The sequence below is a fragment of the Dipodomys merriami genome, unplaced genomic scaffold (assembly GCF_024711535.1).
Source record: "Dipodomys merriami isolate MVZ:Mamm:240054 unplaced genomic scaffold, mDipMer1.0.p SCAF_3, whole genome shotgun sequence".
Lineage (NCBI taxonomy): Eukaryota > Metazoa > Chordata > Mammalia > Rodentia > Heteromyidae > Dipodomys > Dipodomys merriami.
The window spans coordinates 18,410,090-18,428,440 of NW_027204492.1; the positions used below are offsets into that span (position 1 = coordinate 18,410,090).

At 36.1% G+C, this 18,351-nt stretch overlaps 1 protein-coding gene across 6 annotated transcripts in view; it reads left to right on the forward strand.

Annotated features, from left to right (window-relative positions):
- Enox2 (ecto-NOX disulfide-thiol exchanger 2) overlaps positions 1-18,351 on the forward strand; it is a 325,263-nt gene that overhangs the window by 10,325 nt on the left and 296,587 nt on the right. The window contains exon 1 of one of the 6 annotated variants that reach the window (XM_070039732.1): positions 6,504-6,562. The exons of the other annotated variants lie outside the window; for them this stretch is intronic. Coding sequence (XP_069895833.1) covers positions 6,541-6,562 — 22 coding nt within the window. The 5' untranslated portion in view covers positions 6,504-6,540. Of the gene's footprint in view, positions 1-6,503; positions 6,563-18,351 lie in introns of those variants that run through there. 6 annotated transcript variants of the gene reach the window in all.

Below are 18,351 nucleotides of genomic sequence, written 5' to 3' on the forward strand. Positions count from 1 at the left end.
ACAAATTTTACTATCTAGCCAATCAGTTTTAGATCATTTTCTTTTCCTGACTCAGATACCATAAATGGCTTCCTGTTATCCATAGGATGAAGGCCAAATTCTTCAGCCTGGCATTCTCTGCAATCTGGCTCCATCTGACCTTTCCAATATTTATTCTTCTGTCTTAATAAAACACTGCTCTAGCCAGTTACCCTTCCAGATACTGCTTTGGCATTCCTTCACCTATGCTGTGAGATACTCTGGGCTTATTTTTTAACTCTTTGAATTCCCTGTAGTATCCAACATGTTCTTTTGTATATACTAGAGCACCCAATGTGTAGCTATGGGTTATTTGCCATCTCTCACTTTTCTTTCATTCTTTCCAATTTTTCTACCACTATTTACCTAGTACGTTCTACTAAAAATGGAAACTAAGACCCTAAGTGAAATGGGTCACTATTTTGAGATACTTTTAAATACAGAGAAATTGTAATAGTCATATGTGAAGTCTGTGAACTAGCTTTTACAGTTTGCTTTATACTTCCCTATATGGTTATTTTCCTCTGAAATGTTTGGGGTATAATTAGCCTTCTGTATTTTCTCAACCTTCTATGTGAAAAATTTCAAATAATTTAGAAAAGTTGAAAGAACTATACTGTGAATACTTAGATACTAATTAGCATTTTATGTTGTGTCTTTTTGTCACCTATCCATTTATACTCCCTTTTCTGCATTTCAAATTAAGTTGCGAAATATCAATACACTTTTTCTAAATTCTCTAATTGAATTTCATTAGTGTAGTTTGTGTGTCTCTGAAATCAATGAGATCTTTTAGTTACCCTTGTATTTGCTGTACTATCAAACTTCTAGACTACCTGTGTGTTTAGGTTCTGTTTGGTCATGTCTCTTTGACTAAGTAGGATGTTCTTCCAATTTTTTTTATCTTGTACAATACCAGGCACATATTCCATAAATACCATTTGATGTTGATTAGCAGAGACAGAGCTAGAGGTGGGACAAGAAACACAATAAAACCAGAATAAACTGAAAGATTGAAGACCACTAGTAAATGGGAGGATGTGAAGCCAGGCCTTGAAGCAATGGGGGACAAAAGTGTGCTCAATATGTACTTGCTTGTCTTCTACCTCCTAGCTCTTTAGAAGTATGTTTCTGGAACGTAGGGACAATTACTGTCCAGAGGACCAAATGACAAATCTCCTCATGGCTAGTTAAATGCTATCAGTATTCATGTTCCTCCATGAATTTGCTTATCTACCACAAGATGGAGCTTAGTTATGGAGGGTGTAGGTGGGCCACTGGAAGTTTCAAACTCTGTTATAGCCAAAGATCATTTGTTTCCTTTTTCTTTATAACTTTTCCTTTTTTGTTGTGTTAATTAAAATACAAAGATAGCTCTAATCTGCATTTATTAAACTGTCATTTGGTACCATGTACAGGGTTACTATCACATCAATGGCTCTTTCCAACAACCTGACAACATAGGAACCGCTTTTTCCATTTGCCAAGTAAGAAGATTTGGCACTTAACATGGTTTTGTCCACAAGCCAAAACTCAGGAAACTCAAGTCTTCCTGCCTCTGAAACCCAGTACTATTACACCACACTGTCAGATAACATTTTTTAAAAAAACCAAGTATACTTGCAAGGGAGCCTATTTTCACTGTATGGACTCGGCATGTGATTTATTCACTAAGCAAGTCTAGTTGGATCATGGAATTAGGAAGTGTGCCTTCAATTATAATAATATTGGTAGAGTAATGGTTTGAGATTACCTAAATTCAGTCCCATTCAATCCATTACTTCCTGTTTGAGTGACTAAGTGATCATTTAATAACAGTAAGCCACTCTTTTCTTGCTTATACAATGCAGATAATAATACCTAGTATAAAGCTACATTGTGAGGACCAATTAAGAAAATTATGTAAAATATCATACCATGTCTGGCATATAGTAGGTGCTCAGTATATTCTAGATCATTCTTAATCCTTTTTCTTCCTTTCTTGAGACCAGATTACTCATATGTAGCTTTCACTTGGGGAAAATAAACTCTTTCTGAAGGAGGACATTCTTTCTTTAAAAAAGGAATATTAGATTGATCATTTCTGAGGCTGAGCAAGATCAGTTACCAACTCTCCTGTGAAGCATATTTCAAGATAATGTAGGAACATGAACACTTAAGAGTTTGAGTGGTATACCTATCTGTCTCCTGGAGATTAAGAACAAATTGGGACATCCTTTGTTTTCCCACTAAATTTCACAATTGCCATAGACGATTAATTGATAATCACAGCCCAGTCATTTCCAGGCAAGCAAGGTGAAGCTAAGAAAGTAGAAGTGACTTGACCAAGGTCAAATATCAAATCAAAATTGCTAAGAATCAGTTCTTATTCCTTTTCTAGTGTTTATTCTTTGGTTCATTTAGGGGCTCTCAAGCAAGGTGAAATCAAGCTTTAGAGTGTACTTTTTACAGGAGCTTGAGCTGTTTGAACTCTTGGGGCATGATGCAAGTTTGATTAACTCAGAAAATATAAAGTTTTGTTCTAGTTCAAATCATTTCATTTGTTTTTGTTGTTTCCACACTCTTAACATTTCTATTTTGTCGAGGTTTAGCAAATTAGTGTTGTTTCTCTCAGTTTATGGTCATGGTTTGGTTCAAGTTCTTGGTTCTTTGAGATCTTTCACTGGGATTTTTGTTTTTGACAAAATACCCAGAATTTAAGGTGGCTAATGACAGAGATTTATTTGAAAAGATCAGTCAGGCTTGTTGATGGCTGCTGAGGTGGAGCTGCAATGGCTTAGGAAACCATTAGTGCTTACATTCTGGAGCTTGAAATCAGGATAATGGAAACATTGCAATGTTTCCATCCTGCTCACTAGAGTGGGATGCTCTGGTGAGTTTGTTCTCATTCTTGCTAATGTGTGTTGAAACTTCTGCCTCCCACCTCATTGCCTTTTGAGACACTTTGTCACTCATGGTCTTGATAAGATCCTTACATTGTAATTGCAGGAAAGAAGCTAACAAAAGAAATTATCTTTCCTGTCCTTTTCTCTTGGAGTGACCTTTCTGAAACATTTGGGAAATATGAATTTCAAGCTCGAATTTGTGGAGGAGATAGTTTCAATGCCCAAATAGACATTGCCTTCTTTCTTACCTAGTAGCACACTTGCAATACTACAAGTATGAGGCACTGGACCCTGATACTATTTTTTTGATTGGTTGTGGGACTTGAACTCAGGGCCTGGGTGATGTCCCTGAGCTTTTTAGCTCAAGATTAGCACTCTACCACTTTGAGCCACAGCTTCACTTCTGGTTTGCTGGTGCTTAATTGGAGATAAGAGTCTCACAGATTTTCCTGCCCAGGCTGGCTTCAAACTGCAATCCTCAGATCTCAGGCTCCTGAGAAGCTAGGATTACAGATGTGAGCTACTGGCACTCAATTGTGGCTTTTGAAGCCTTTAGTAAGCCTTGTTTTCAAACCTGAAATTGGGACACATTTCTTAGTGGCCACTGTTGCCCCAGGTGAGGCTATGGTAGAGGATTATAGTAATGAGGACTTTGGAGACCTGTGCCTGCTTCTTTGGTTCTCCATATGCCAGGGAAGACTGATTTCTGGTGTCAGAGTAGCCAGTACCTTTTTGATCTTTTGTCCGTTTAGCTACATGGAAGGCTGGTTTGCAGCTTTGGAGGTGCAAGTATTGTTCACAGTATGTCAAATGGCCAGCACTTTCTAAGAAGAAGGTGAGATTTGAGATACCAGCAAATAGCTTTGTGATTAGAAAGGAAGTCCCCACTTTAGATTTAGATTTCTTTTCTCTTTTTCCACCCCCTATCCCTGTTTTTTTTTTTTTTTTTTTTGCTGGTCCTGGGCCTTGAATTCATGGTCTGGGTGCTCTCTCTGACTATATATTTTTTGATCAAAGCTAGTACTCTACCACTTGAGCTTTTCTTCAAGTTTTTTTTAGGGGGTTGGCTAATTGGAGATAAGAATCTCATGGACTTTCCTACCTGGGCTGCCTTAGAAGCTAGATCTTTAGATCTCAGCCTCCTGAGTACTAGGATTGCAGGCATGGGTCTCCAGTGCCTGTTTTCTTCCCCCTCTTAATGGCTCATCTGGTCTTAGCTACCAGCCACCCACCCAGCCTTTTGTGATTCATATTCACTTTCCCCATTGATTTAGTATAGATTTTAGATATCTGTTTTCCTGGCATTTTCAGTAGTTGCAGTGACATTCAAAGGTCAATTAGAAAAAGTTTTCTTTTTTCTTATGAGAATTGGACTAAGTACTTGTTTGAAGACACAGATGGCATTGGAGGGGGCCAAGAGGAGCTGACATCTGATATTCCTCATATAACCCCCACCTTTCTTTTGGCTGCCTCCACTTTGGCCCATGTGGATGGACACACACTTGGGTAACCACCATACAGATGGAAATCAGGACATGTGGGATTTGGCTGAACCAACGGTCCCCAAACATTGCCTGGATCACTTAGTGCCCCAGGTGTGGCCACCCCAGGACTTCATGTGCTAAAATTATGTCCCAGTGTAAGCCAGCTGGTCACTGTATATATAGTATCAAGGCAGCTTGGAGCCTCATAACACATGACTTTGGATTTTTATCTTGTGGATTTTGTTTAGCTAATCAACGCAAATCCTTCCCCACACACTGGGATGTACCAGGTAAATAGAAACATTTAACAAAAGGAGATGCTTATTGTCCCAATAGCTTTCATTCTAGATGGAGCATAATACCTGACCATAGGAAGGAAAATGGACCAGCTTTTCAGAAATGAAAGAATTATACAATTCCAGCCTCTTTAGTAAGCTTCTGATATATTATACAGCACATTAAAAATACTTAAAAATACTCCCTCTGTGGAATTTTAAAAACAAACTGGTTTTTTTAATTTCAAGTTTGAAGAATTGAACAGTGTTTCATGAAAATTATATTAGTCCTTTTCTTTTTATTTGCATTATATGAGGGAGGTGTTTCCCTTTGTTCATTGCAGCAAGATTGGTTTCAGGGTATAGGAATAATCATCTTGTACAAGTGTATATCCCTTTGCAATTTACAAAAGGTTTACTAAATACATTATCGCAGTTTTTCACAACAGTACTACAAAGCAGCTAAGATAGCTTCCATTGTCTCCAGTTTAAAAATAAGGGAACTTAAGGCTCAGAAAAGTTTTTTGTTTTTGTTTTTTTTTAATTTTTATTTTTTGTGAACATACTGTACAGAGCGGTTACAATTACATGGGCAAGATAATGAGTACATTTCTTATCAAGCATTGCAGCCTCCTCCTTTGTTTCCCCTTCACAAGAAAAGTTAAGTGACTCATCCAGGGTCATACAGCTAGAAAAGTGTAAACTAGAATCTGAACAGAGGTTTCCTGATAGCCATCCACAGTACTCCTTCAACTGTATCAGGATTCTCCCTAAGAGGCCATCTCCTCCTTGTTTTACTCATAATTAATTTTAGAATTGGTGTAAAGAAAAAGTGCTTCAGTTGGCTGATGAGTAAAACACTTGCCAATAAAGTGACTTCTTAAAGTTACCTAATCAAATGAGTCCTGCACATAGCTTTTGGCTTTTTTCCTTTACTTTAATAATATTAGTTTTAGGTAGACATAGATGAGATTTGTTTCATGTTAAATATATGCACAAAAGTTGTGTGATCTACTAATTACAGGTTTAAAAGCTGTACCTGGGGAGTGGGACTGGGGATGAAAAGTTGGCTTAAAATAATTAGCTTCTCTTTTTGTTAAGAGATGTCATGTTTCATAGAATTTAATTTTATATTTCCTTTGCTTCCAGCCTTTAAATACAGTTCTTTAGGGACAATTAGCAAATATTCATTCTGAATGTTGATTTCTTGGGAACAAGGGTAGCCAGAGGAAAGAGAAACTGGAGGGGTTACTTTCTGTGCCTTGTAAGAGTGTGGGAAAACATTATTTTGTTTGGAGCTGTGAGCTAAGATTTCTTCTAAGGCATGCAAATCGTAAAGTTCTGATTTGTCAACTGCATGCTGTTTCTTTAGGCACTGATGTATGAAATCCCGAACGAATTCTCCGATGAACATACTGCTAATTGCTTCTCCACCTGCTCTCCAACCTCCTCCACCCCACCCCCTCCACTCCCAATTCAGCCTATAAGTGTCTGTCATTGGAGATGGATGGTGACACATGCAGTAATAGCAATTCATAAAAGCCAGTTCCAGCCCTTGTCTTCAAGGCTCCTGGATTTTCCACTGCCTGCTTTTGTGTAAGTGAAGTGGATGGAAGTGTTACTGGCATCAGAATCCACCTCTCTATGCTCCGTTGCTAGAGCTCAGTTGCTCGGCTGGGGCTGAGCTAAACAGAAGCATCGGATCTGAGCTGTATTGTGGCTGTGGTGTTTTTTTTTTCCCTCAATGGGGGGGTGGGTTAGGGATAGTGTGTAGTAGGCTTTGGGGTGCTTTTGCTTTTTTTTGCGAAGAGAAACGGGTAAGAAGAGAATAACTCACAGTAGGATACAACGTGAGACAGTTCCCTGAAGAGTGTCACAATGTTCCTGGTACAATATACAGGTATAGTATTTTTTATTTTCTCTGAAATTTCCCTTTTGTTTTAAAGTATATTTCTCTCTCTCTTTTGCCTCCAATTCAACTGTACTGAAGGACAAATAAGATTTTAATGAGCTAAACAAAATAGCTGCATAAAACATGCCTGCCCTGAGCTATAATGTTTGTAGCAGATTGCTGTGTAAAATCTGGGTTTTCTGTTAAATTGGTATTCCCGATCCCTTAATTGTGCATGCTTCTCTGCTGTATTCTTGTATTGAGTTACTCGTCTTACCTCTGCAACTGGTAGTATGTGATATAGCCTAGAATGTTTGCACAGGAGACACTGTGTTTGGAAGCAAAAGGCAATTATTAGACACTTAGTATGTTATGTTTCTGTTGAGTTGTTTAACTCATGTATTTGTTAATTCATTTTTTAATAGATACAACATATAGTTAAGAGTGAGGAAACTTCTGATCGGAAGCATTCCAGAGCACATGTGTTTGCTAAATTTATTTTTCATTTCATTACTGAGCTCAGGTTGATGAACATTATATATGATTTTTGTTTATTCTCTTGATAAAAACAAGTTCTGGAAACAGGGAGGGTAAAAAATTCTCCATCCCCAAGCCATTCACATTATAAGATAGCATTACTTCAAAAGTATTCCTTAAGTATTTTCTTAAGCTTTCAGAAAAAAATTAGTCCATAATAATGAGAAAGTTGAAGGCTCTGATCAGATATTTTTGAAAATGTTGTTTGAAAGGTTTATTGGATGGCTTTTTACAAAGAACCCTTGCAAATGAGAAACACTGAGAAAGTTTTACTTTCTTCCAGAACAGAATAGCTTAGTTTCCTCAGCCACATGTTTTTGATAAGTTTGACTACCATTTATTGTCAAGGACTTTCAACTCCATTCATGCCTTATTATCTTGAAAACATTGTGCTCCTATGCTTAAGAGCTAAAAGATCGTGTTCTGTTCTGATGCATGGTTTGACAGTTGATTTCACTCCTCATTAGTTGGACAGCATTTAGATGATGTGGAGAAGTGAGTGAGTGACAATATTTCAAGGTTACATTGAAGAGCATGCAGTGAACCTTAGTGCCTGGACCAACAGCTGCTGAATTGAATTGTCTGCAATTAAAGCAACAGCAGGTCTGTGTAGTCTCCCTGCAGCCCATTTATTTGAATTTATTGCTTCAGTTTCTTTTTTGGGGTATTGGTTAGTTTGTTTCTCTCAGTATTGGAAAGTTGTGCTTGCTTGCTAGGTGTTTTCTCCATACTCTATTGCATATTTGACTCTACAAGAGACATCTCTGTACATTTTAATGTGACAAGTGGTTGAACTATCTCTAATGTAATTAAAACCAGAGGTGGTCTCCTTTTTTATCTCCCACCACAAAATTAAACAGATCTATTCACATAGAAAATATTGCTTTGTTCAATGAATAGAGGATTCTCATGGAGTGATTTTACTGGTTTTAAGTTTCTGGCAGTGAAAAATACTGGACTTTGTTATGCTACTGGAATTACTGTATCTGAGAAAAACTCTATGCTAATAAAAATGTTTGTATTAATGTGACATTATCTCCTTGCAATCTCTCAATTCCAAGGCAATCTAATGAATAATGTCAAATACAACTAGGCATCTTTTCTGACTGCACTTTATTTGTCTGTTAATAGTAAATACATATTTACTTCCTTAATGGTTTTACTGTTAAAATGATCATTGTAATACAATTGTTGGATCATAGTGGATGTCGCATAAAACCTTTATATGATATTTTAACATATACTTTCTTACTTTGTCTTCTTAATAATGCCCACTATGTATTTTAAAAAAATGAGACTCAGAAGCTAAGTAATTGGCCTGAAATCTCACATATACTGAAGTGGCAGAATCTGAATTCACATGTTGTATCATCTGCCTCAGAAATCTGTGGGTTTTCCTCTCTTACATCAGACAGTTTCTCAGATAATGGACCCATACATTTGACTTAGAGTACTAGTTAAAAGGACTAAATTCATTTGCTTAAAAGACATTTTTGACAGAACTCGAGTTTTTGGAAATGATTTTCCTCTTTTTTATTAGTGTATATTAATTGTACAAAGAGCCAAATCTATTTTATCTTAGCATATATTTTAATATATGAGAGCTTTTAGATTAATTTTACAGATCTATAAAAGATATGTGCTTGTACTAATGTATACATCAATAAGAATTAAAGTAGACTTTTGAAATTTGGGGAAAATAAAATATTTTCTAATCCAAAAGGTTAATGTGGAATATTTTCCCTCTAAAAAGCTAGTTTGGCTGGGTGCTGATGGCTCATGCCTGTAGTCTTAGCTAATTAGGAGGCTAAGATCTGAGGATGTCAGCTTAAAGCCACCTGGGACAGAAAAGTCCATGAGACTCTTATCTCTAGCTAACCACCAAAATACTGGAAGCAGAGCTGTGGCCCAATTGGTAGAGGCTAGTTTTGAATGAAAAAAGCTAAGGGACAGTTCTGAACTCAAGCCTCACTATTGGCGTAAAAAATGCTTAAAAAGCTACTTTATTTTTAACATTCTTCTCAGAAATTTTTTTTCAGATATTTGTGTGTTTTAAAATATCCTGGCTGTGAATGTGAAGTGGTTTTCAGAATTACAGTATTTTGTCCAGCTCAACAGGAAAAAATATAGCTAACTTCACTCTTTCCTTCCTTCTTTCCTTCCTTCCATCCTTCTTTCTTTCCTTTTCTCTCTCTCTCTCTTATTAAAAGCCTTCCTAACTTCCCATATTTTTTAATTCATCCGTTTTAAAGGGAAAAATTCTTACTTTCAGCAAATGAACTTAGGTCCTTGAGTAGCTCATACTAACTCTCCAGTAAAAGTTTCTTTAAAAACTCTTTCTTAAAGGGATCATTCTTTTTTAAAAAAAAATATTTTATTATCTTTAAGTAGTTGTACAAAGGAGTTGCCATTTAACAAATCAATTCATGAATACAATGAATCTTGATCAATGTCACCTCTTTCAGCATTCTCATTCATCCTTCCCAGCCCACCCCTTCCCTCACTTTCTGCAATTTAGTAGGATATACACTGAATTCTTGACTATTTTCTTCCCCACCTTCTCCTCTTCATTTGTCTGCCCCTCTCCTCATGACCCCCAGCACCCTTTTCAAGTACCCATTTCTTGATGTTCATTTTTGGCTTAGCCTTTCTCAGGAATTATACTATTTTGGGTCTTTCTTGATTCTATCATATTTCAGTTAATACATTTGTACACACTTGCATACCTAGGATATTTACTCACTAGTTTAAAAGCTAATTCTAGCTTCCACATATGAGAGAAAACATGCAAAGAATGCTTAATTTCACTTAACATACTTCAATATCAAGGGATCATTCTTAAATCTGAATTTCTTGGAGACTGTCGCATGTACTGGGGAAATGATAGGATGTTTATGCCATATATAACTCTTTAACATTTGGCAATATTTGAGAAATTTATCAAGAAAATGAGCCAGAGGTAGGGCAAGTATTGTTAACATCTGTTCATGAGATGTTTAAGAATGGTAATTGATATATTGTCTTAGACATATAATTAAAATTATCTTTGTGAAGATGAGGTCTTTATACTTTAATATATGTTAGGGTAAAGCTATCCTTTTATTATTTCCTTCTGATAAAAGGAAAGCAAGAATATATGAAGCCCTTTCATCATTCTTTAACCTTAAATGAAACATGACACTTAAAAACAGAAGGGAATTTGAAGGAATAGGTCAGAATTACAGGAAGAACTAGGGAAATTTAGGTCTTTTATTGAAAGCTCCATATTAATCTTGGTTTCACATGGCAAATTTCTTGCATAGTTTGGAAGCTCTGGCTAGCATTCCCCACTTAATACTTTTTTTCTGGAAACAATCACACTGAATTTAAATGAAAAAGAGCTTATTAGAGCTCTTAGAAAAATTGACATTTTCTTATTGGTGAAGGGAAAAAAATCATTAGCAAAATAATCACTTGTTCCCTCAACTGTTTGAGGCCAGGAAAAAAAATAGAGAGCTAGATATCTGGGATGTGGTTATTTAAAGATGTGAAGTTGGTGGACTTTCCCCTTCAGTCCACTTCTTTAGAAGAGTGAATGGTACACTAGCGACTGGTATACAAGATCTTGCTTGTACTATCTTACCTAAGGGGATCACTAAGAATATTTACAAACAAATATTTCTTCATATCTTTCCCAAGATGACTTAATATAGTCAGTTCAGAATAATAAACAATCCAAGTTCTGGTTGCTCACACCTGTAATCCTAGCTACTCAGGAGGATGAAATCTGAGATCATGGTTCAGTGCCAGCCAGGGAAGAAAAGTCTGTGAGACTCTTATTACCAATTAACCACTCAAAAACCAGAAGCAGAGCTGTGGGTCAAGTGGTAGAGCATTAGCCTTGAACAAAAGAGCTCAGAGACAGCTCCCAGTCCTGAGTTCAAGCCCAAGACTAGCACGTGTGTGCGTACACACACACACACACACACACACACACACACACACACACACACACACACACACACACACACACACACACACACACACACACACACACAAGTATAATCAGCATGCTGTCTATACAGGACAATATATTGAAGATATCTCTTTGGCTGCTAAATTATACTGATTAACGTCATATACACTTAGCACTCTTTACTGCCTTCAAGGATTATTGAGCATAGTACAGTTAAATATATATTCTCCACCCATACGTACACACAATAATAATAGCTAATATTTATTGAATGCTTACTATGTGCCAGACCATGTTATAAATACCTTATTATGTGTATGAAGTCTTCTTCACAACACTGTCATGAACTAGGTAGTAGTATTTCCTTCTAAAGATTAGAAAAACTGAGATATACACTTCATTACCTGCCTACCAAGTCACACAGTTAACTAGATACCAGACTGAAGATTCACATTTTTAGATGAGAGCCATCCTCAGTTGGTACCTGCTTAGCAAAAATGAAGCCTTTAATTTAATCCTGAGTACTACCAAAAATGTGAGTAGGAAGAGGAAGAGAAGAAAGGGAATATAATAGAAGGAATAAACTTGTTCAGAATATATAAAAAATAAAATGAAGTATTACTTTTGGTTTGGCTTTTTGAGACAAAGTCTTTCTATGTAGTCCAGCCTGGCCTCAAAGTTGTGAGCTATACAAGATCTTATGCCCCTGCTAGAATTACAAGCATGCACCAACACACATAGCCCAGAGTATTTAATCAAATAAATTTTGCTTTAACCATTATGTAATAAGTGGTGTATCTTTAAGGGTACTTTGTTGAAGAAGGTGTTTGAACACTAGAGTGTGGATCCAAAGGAGATAGCCCATTGTCGATTATTTCAGAATTGCCAGCCAATATAGAGCTGACAGCTACAAGGTTTTGTTGTTGTTGTCACTTTCTTTCTGACCTCTGTCCCTGGTACTCTGTACTGAGCTACAATGGATTCTTACATCCTTATTAGTTTTCTTAACACTGTCACTACTCATGCTCTTTCTTAAGATTTTCAACTCTGTTTTAAGAAAGATCTTAATATTTTTCTTCTCTCTTAATTATTAGCTTTTTGCAATGAGAAACATTGCCACTCAGATCGCAGATTTTCTGACAAGCAGCCAAATGACCAGTCATAGCACATCTTCCCAACATCTACTCCTTACTATTGTATGCCAAGCGGTTACAGTATTCTTCCTGAATGCAGAACTTTGAAATCATCTTCTCACATTTTTTTCTAAAAGATTTTTTTAACCAAATAAGCATTTAGGACCATCTACTTTTGTTCTTGCCATCCAAACTGTTTCTATACCCTGATTTCCCTCTCTTCAACCCAATGTATTATTTATATACCCATTAGACAACTTATGGGTCACCTGGTAAACCACAAAATCTCAAGCTTTTGTGACTTCTCCCATGCCATTTTCTACATTTAAATTACCATTCTTTCACATTTTAAATAACTATGACTACTGGACATTTAAAGTTCAAATTGCACACTACTATATTGTAGTAGAAATCTTGCTCTATCTTTCCCCATTATACTGAGTTCTTGAACTCATTGACCATACTTTACTCAGCACTTAGCACATAGCCTTTACTTATCCATGTTGGCTTTTATTGATGGCAGTTATCCCACTAATAACGTTTTTACTCCTTGCTAGCTCCAAGTTTAGTTATTAAAGAGCTTGAGAGTTCTAGGAGCTGAATGAATCCAGAAGAATGAAAGACTACTTCTTTATATAGATACTCTGTAATATTTTGTTCAAAAGATAAATTTCTAGGGCAAATATCTATTTGAATTTTTCCCCTATACACATCTTTGTATTGATATATTACACCTTGAAAGCTTCATCTTTTTGACATTGTGAAATATTTTGCACTTTTGTAGAAAGACAAAAAGCTTGCCTGCATATGTGTGTGTATACTTAATCATACAAGAAAATAATAGTGTATGTATATGTTTTTATTTTTACTTTTTTATTGCAATAGTTATGTGTTAGGTAAAAACTCCTAAACTTTAATTAATATTTAAATTAATACATAAAGCTGAAAATTGTATATTCTGAGGAATAATGTGTGATATTTTAACATGATATAATGTTCACATCTTAAACCTATCTGTCTCCATAAACATTTATCTTTCTTTTTGTTGTTTGTTTTAAGACAAGATTTTGCTGTGTAGCACATGCTTGTCTTGAACTCACAATCCCACTCTCTCAGCCTTCCAAATGCTGTTTTTACATATAGGTGAAAACCTTCAATTATTCCAGATTTTTTAGATATATAGTATGTAATACTTATTAGTCATCCTACTGTGCAATAGAACAATGAATTTTGTACTTTAACTATAACTAAATACCTGTTGATCAACCTCCCTCTCCCTCCGTGATACTCTCCCCAGGCTCTGGTAACTACCATTCTGTTTTCAACTTATATATGACCAATTTTATTGTATTTCACATATGAGTGAGGTCATGTGATATTTGTTTTTAAATGCCTGGCCTATTTCATTTAACACAATGACCTTTAGTTCCATCCATGTTGTCACAAATGACAGGATTTTGTTATTATTTGTGGTCCAATAGTATTCCATTGTATATACATACCCCATTTCTTTATGTGTTTGTCAATTGACAGAAACAATTGGAATTTTTTTTTCTTTTTTAATTTTTTTTATTTAATTTAATTTTATTTGTGAACATACTGTACAGAGGGGTTACAATTACATGGGCAGGATAATGCGTACATTTCTTACCAAGCATTGCAGCCTCCTCCTTTGGTTTACCCTTCATATCCCTTCCCAGCCTCCCCCCGCCCCCCCAATCCCAATTCTTCTCCTTCCCCCCCTTCCCCCCCCCCCCACCGACGTTGTAAAGCTCGTTTTGGACATGACAACTTGTACTTCTCATTGTTGCAACAGGTCCACCTGTATCCTTAAACAACTGGTTTTTCCCCATCTCCTCCACAAGTTATACTGACATCAAATATAGTGAAAGCAGGGGTTATACTGTGGGGGAGGGACATACAAAGCAACAAAGAGATAATCTTATAAATGCGTTAGAAACACATGCATGAAAGAAAAAAACATTAAAATACATATCTAAGGGTTCATTTTCCTGACATCACATTATCTGACCTTTTCCAAACAATTGGAATTTTTGGTGATGCATGATCACAGAATTTCTCAGAATGTTTTGCAGTGATAAAAATGTCCTATATATTCCCTCTTCTACACAGTAGCCACTAGCACATATGGCAACTTTGCATTGAATTGTGGCTACTGCAGTTGAATTTGTTATCTTATTTACCTTAAATTAAATGGAAATGTAAGTATTCGTATGCAGGTATTGGATGCAATTTTGCGAGTGTAGCTGCACAATGTTGTTAGGTTATCTAGAGCTAGTTCTCTAGGGGTGTAGATGACTACAGTGTTGGTAGTATTGATGGGAAATCAAAAAGGAATGTTATTTGCTTTGACATATAAGGAATCACATTTCTTTTTACGGATAGTGAAAGTTATAAACATGGCCTAAAGTAAGTTATTCTCAGAAGTAATTTAACAAATTAAAATCTCAATTAAATTTAAATGAGATCTATGTTCTGCATTTCTCATCAGTACTGTTTTTCTCATCATATTAGCTTGGCTGTTAAGATCAGGATGTAAGGCCTTGATTTCTAACCTAATCAGAAGAAATTGCTCCTAGCTCCAATGTTTAGGTCATAGACATTTATGTATTTTAGCCCTCATAGATAGATCCATTTGACTGTTCTTAAGGCTCACTTCCTTTTTTTTTTTTTTTTTTTTTTTTGCTGGTCCTGGGGTTTGCATTCTGGGCCTGGGCGCTGTCCTGAGCTCCTTTTGCTCAACATTAGCACTCTTACCACTTGAGCCACAGCGCCACATCTGGCATTTTCTGGGATTAATTCCTGCCTGGGCTGGCTTCCAACCATGATCCTCAAGCTGGCTTGCAACTGCAATTCTCAGATCTCAGCTTCCTGAGGAGCTATGATTATACGCATGAGCCACCAGCACCTGGCGACTCACTACTTTTTAGATTCCATTTCTTGTTCTGACAAATATTCCTTGAGCCAGTAATATACATAATTCTTTCAGATGATTGCATTTTTGAAAAATATCATAAAACTTTAGAAGAATTTCAATCAGAAATAGACCTGTAATCTCTATATAAGGAGACATAAATCTAGCCCTCTGGTTTTATGACTATATGGAATTCATGTATATTCATTGTTCTTGTGATTTTAAAAAGAACCCAGCATCAGAATCTATAGCATTGTGGGGGAGGGGGAACCACATGGATTGTATACTTGTGTATTGCTCTCTTGTAACTATATGGTAAATAATTATTATATATGTTACATAAATATTGTTGACCTGCCTTCAGTTGCCTAGATTCTAATTCTTCATTCTTTTAAATTGCTAAAAAATTGAGCAATCCCACAGCTCACTTCTTTCCCTTTACATTCTTCACTTTCTTTGATTGCTTTCTATTTTCTGTGTTAGAAGAAACACCTCCTTTTTGTACCATTCAGACTCACTCCCCAAATCGATTGTTCTATCCAGCCTCACTGACTGCCTAGAGGAGCTCAAAACTGTGTTTTAAAGTGCCACTCAGGGTCATCCTGCTACCCTCTGCAAATAGGTTCTTTTGTTTTGAGGAATAAAGAGACTAACTCAGCTACAGTTTTGAAAAATGTGTAAAGACCATCTGGCTTTAAGGATGGTTTTAAGACCTTGCCTCTCCCTTTCCTGACATCACGTTTACAATTGTCTGGGACAATTTTACTTTATTTAACAATCTGGATGTGTATACTTTGAAAGAAAAAAAATCACCTTGACCAGAATCCTTCACAATGTAAACCAAAGTGGAGAAGACTGGAAATGTGTTTTTAAGGTAAATTGTAGGACTATGTTAGGATCTTCATATAAATTATTTTATTTAATACCCAGTGTTCCCAACAAAATGTTACTTGTTATTCTTGCCGAAGGATGTTTTTACCACTAATTTGTTTATAACACTGTCCCTATACTCCAGAGCTCACATTCTTGTTGTGTTTTACTTGTACAATTGTGAATGGTTGCCCATTGTGTGTGTGTTTGTGTGTGTGTGTGTGTGTGTGTGTGTGTGTGTATGTGTATGGGTGTGGGTGGATGGAGAGAGAAAGAGGGAGAGAGAAAGGGAGCAGAAGAATGATAGGGGAAGGGATGAAAGGGGAGAGCTTAGAGGAGTAAAGGAAAGAGAAGGAAATATAAAAAGAAGAGAGAGATTATCAGAACTAAGATGTTTGTTCACAAAAATTACAGATCAGTAAAGTGGGAGAATGTGTGTTAGTTGTCTACTGAACAGGTATTGGGTTGTGTTCAGTTAACACTTTTAAGAAGTTGTAAAGAGCACCTTCATTAGACTCTTCATATAGTCTTTACTCCTTGCCACTCTTATCCCCTGCCCTTGGGTTTGGAGATGAGACAAGAACTGCAAAGAAACAACTTTTTTATAGTTAACTGAACCATGGAAATTTGACCAGCTTATTCAGCAAAACCTGTATAATTTGTGATAAAGAATGAGAAAAACATAAAACAATTGTGACTATATATTTAATAAAAATAACAATAATGTTTAAAGAAGTAAGTCAGACTATTCCCAAAAGGTTTTTTAAGGGGTTGTATTACATTTTATCTTGGCTACAAATATCATACTAATAGATATTAAATAGATCACTCAAAGTAAACTTGATTCATGCTTTTGTAAGTCTACAGGTGACAGGAGTAGTAAACTATATTAAGAGTGTGCAACATGATATAACATTATAAAAGCCAATGTGGTTTTGAGTAACTGACATGGATATGGACAAATAAATTCTTAGGGCAAAGTAGTGAGAATCCCTTTTTAAATGGTAATAAGACCATGCTCATGTTTCCTTCATCTGGTATTGAGATGCTTGAAATGGAAAAGAGCATTTGAAATGCTTGAGGGATCTGGGGAAAGTGGTTTATGAAGGTGGGAAACAAGGTAAATATAATAAAGACAGCTTGAGTAGTTCCTGAATATTGGCACTCAAGGCTATTTTGAGTGGTATGAGCTTAATAAAGAGCACAATCTGGCTGAAAAAGGGATGAGCACAGGAAGAAATATGACCATTGGAGAAATGAATTTAGGATTCCCTTAGTATCTCTCCCCCTCTCAAGCAATGCAACCCAAGTAGTGCCCTGCCCACAGGCCTATGAGGCTTTTAACAAGAAGGGGAAGAACTGCTCTGGGAAAAAATGGCCTGGGGGACTTGCATTCAGAAAGACATAATTATTTTTTCAAATATTTATGCCTAGGAGCTGAGAGTACCACTCAATGATAAAGTACTTTACTAGCATTTGTGAGGCTCTGGGTTCAATCCTAAGACTGGAAAAAAAGGTTATTAGTTGATTCATAGACATCAGATGCTTTCTAGTGTACTATTGCACAGTATGGTGACTATAGATTAAAGTTATGTACTATAAATTTCAAAGGGCTAGAAGAAAACATAGGAAAGTAATTGGATGAATTTGATCCAAGTGCATGGTACACATATATATGAAAATATAATGACCTTTTGTAAAATTAGTATACACTTATAAAAAGGAAGAAAAAAGAAAGCATTTTGAAAGTTTTTTGGCACAAAGAATTGGAGGTAAAATAAATCGTGGAGATATATGCTTAACCTGATTTAAAAATTACAGTGTTCATATGTATTAAATATTACATTGTACCCACATTAAAATGTATATCATGTATATTTTTGTATACGATTCAAAATAAAAATATTTACATCTATTTTAAATAAAAAGAATTTCCACCAGCAGCAAAATATCCTGAACAGTTCTTTGATTGTCTGGCCTCACATGAGGGCCAGGCGAAGCACAAACTGTAGAGAAGAATGTCACTCTAACAGGGAATATGATCTAAGGCAATGCCCTTCTTGGACCTTCTCCACAGGGATTTATTACTGGAAGTAACAGCAGGGCTATGTTAGAACATTAGAACACAGTTCCAAGGCATGAACCCTGAGGGTGGGATTTATAGTCAGGCTCTGGTGTACCAGTTGGAAAGTGAGTAAATTTCACCGCAGATGTTTTTGCACTTGAAAATTTTGATACAGTGTTTTTGTGTATGTTGAAGATGTCAGTGAAACAGGATAAGTCAGTCAGCAGCACTTAGCTAGCTATATGTGTTGTCTGTATTTGGTCCTTCCAGTGATGGAGGTACTTAAAGCTGTTTATCCATTCC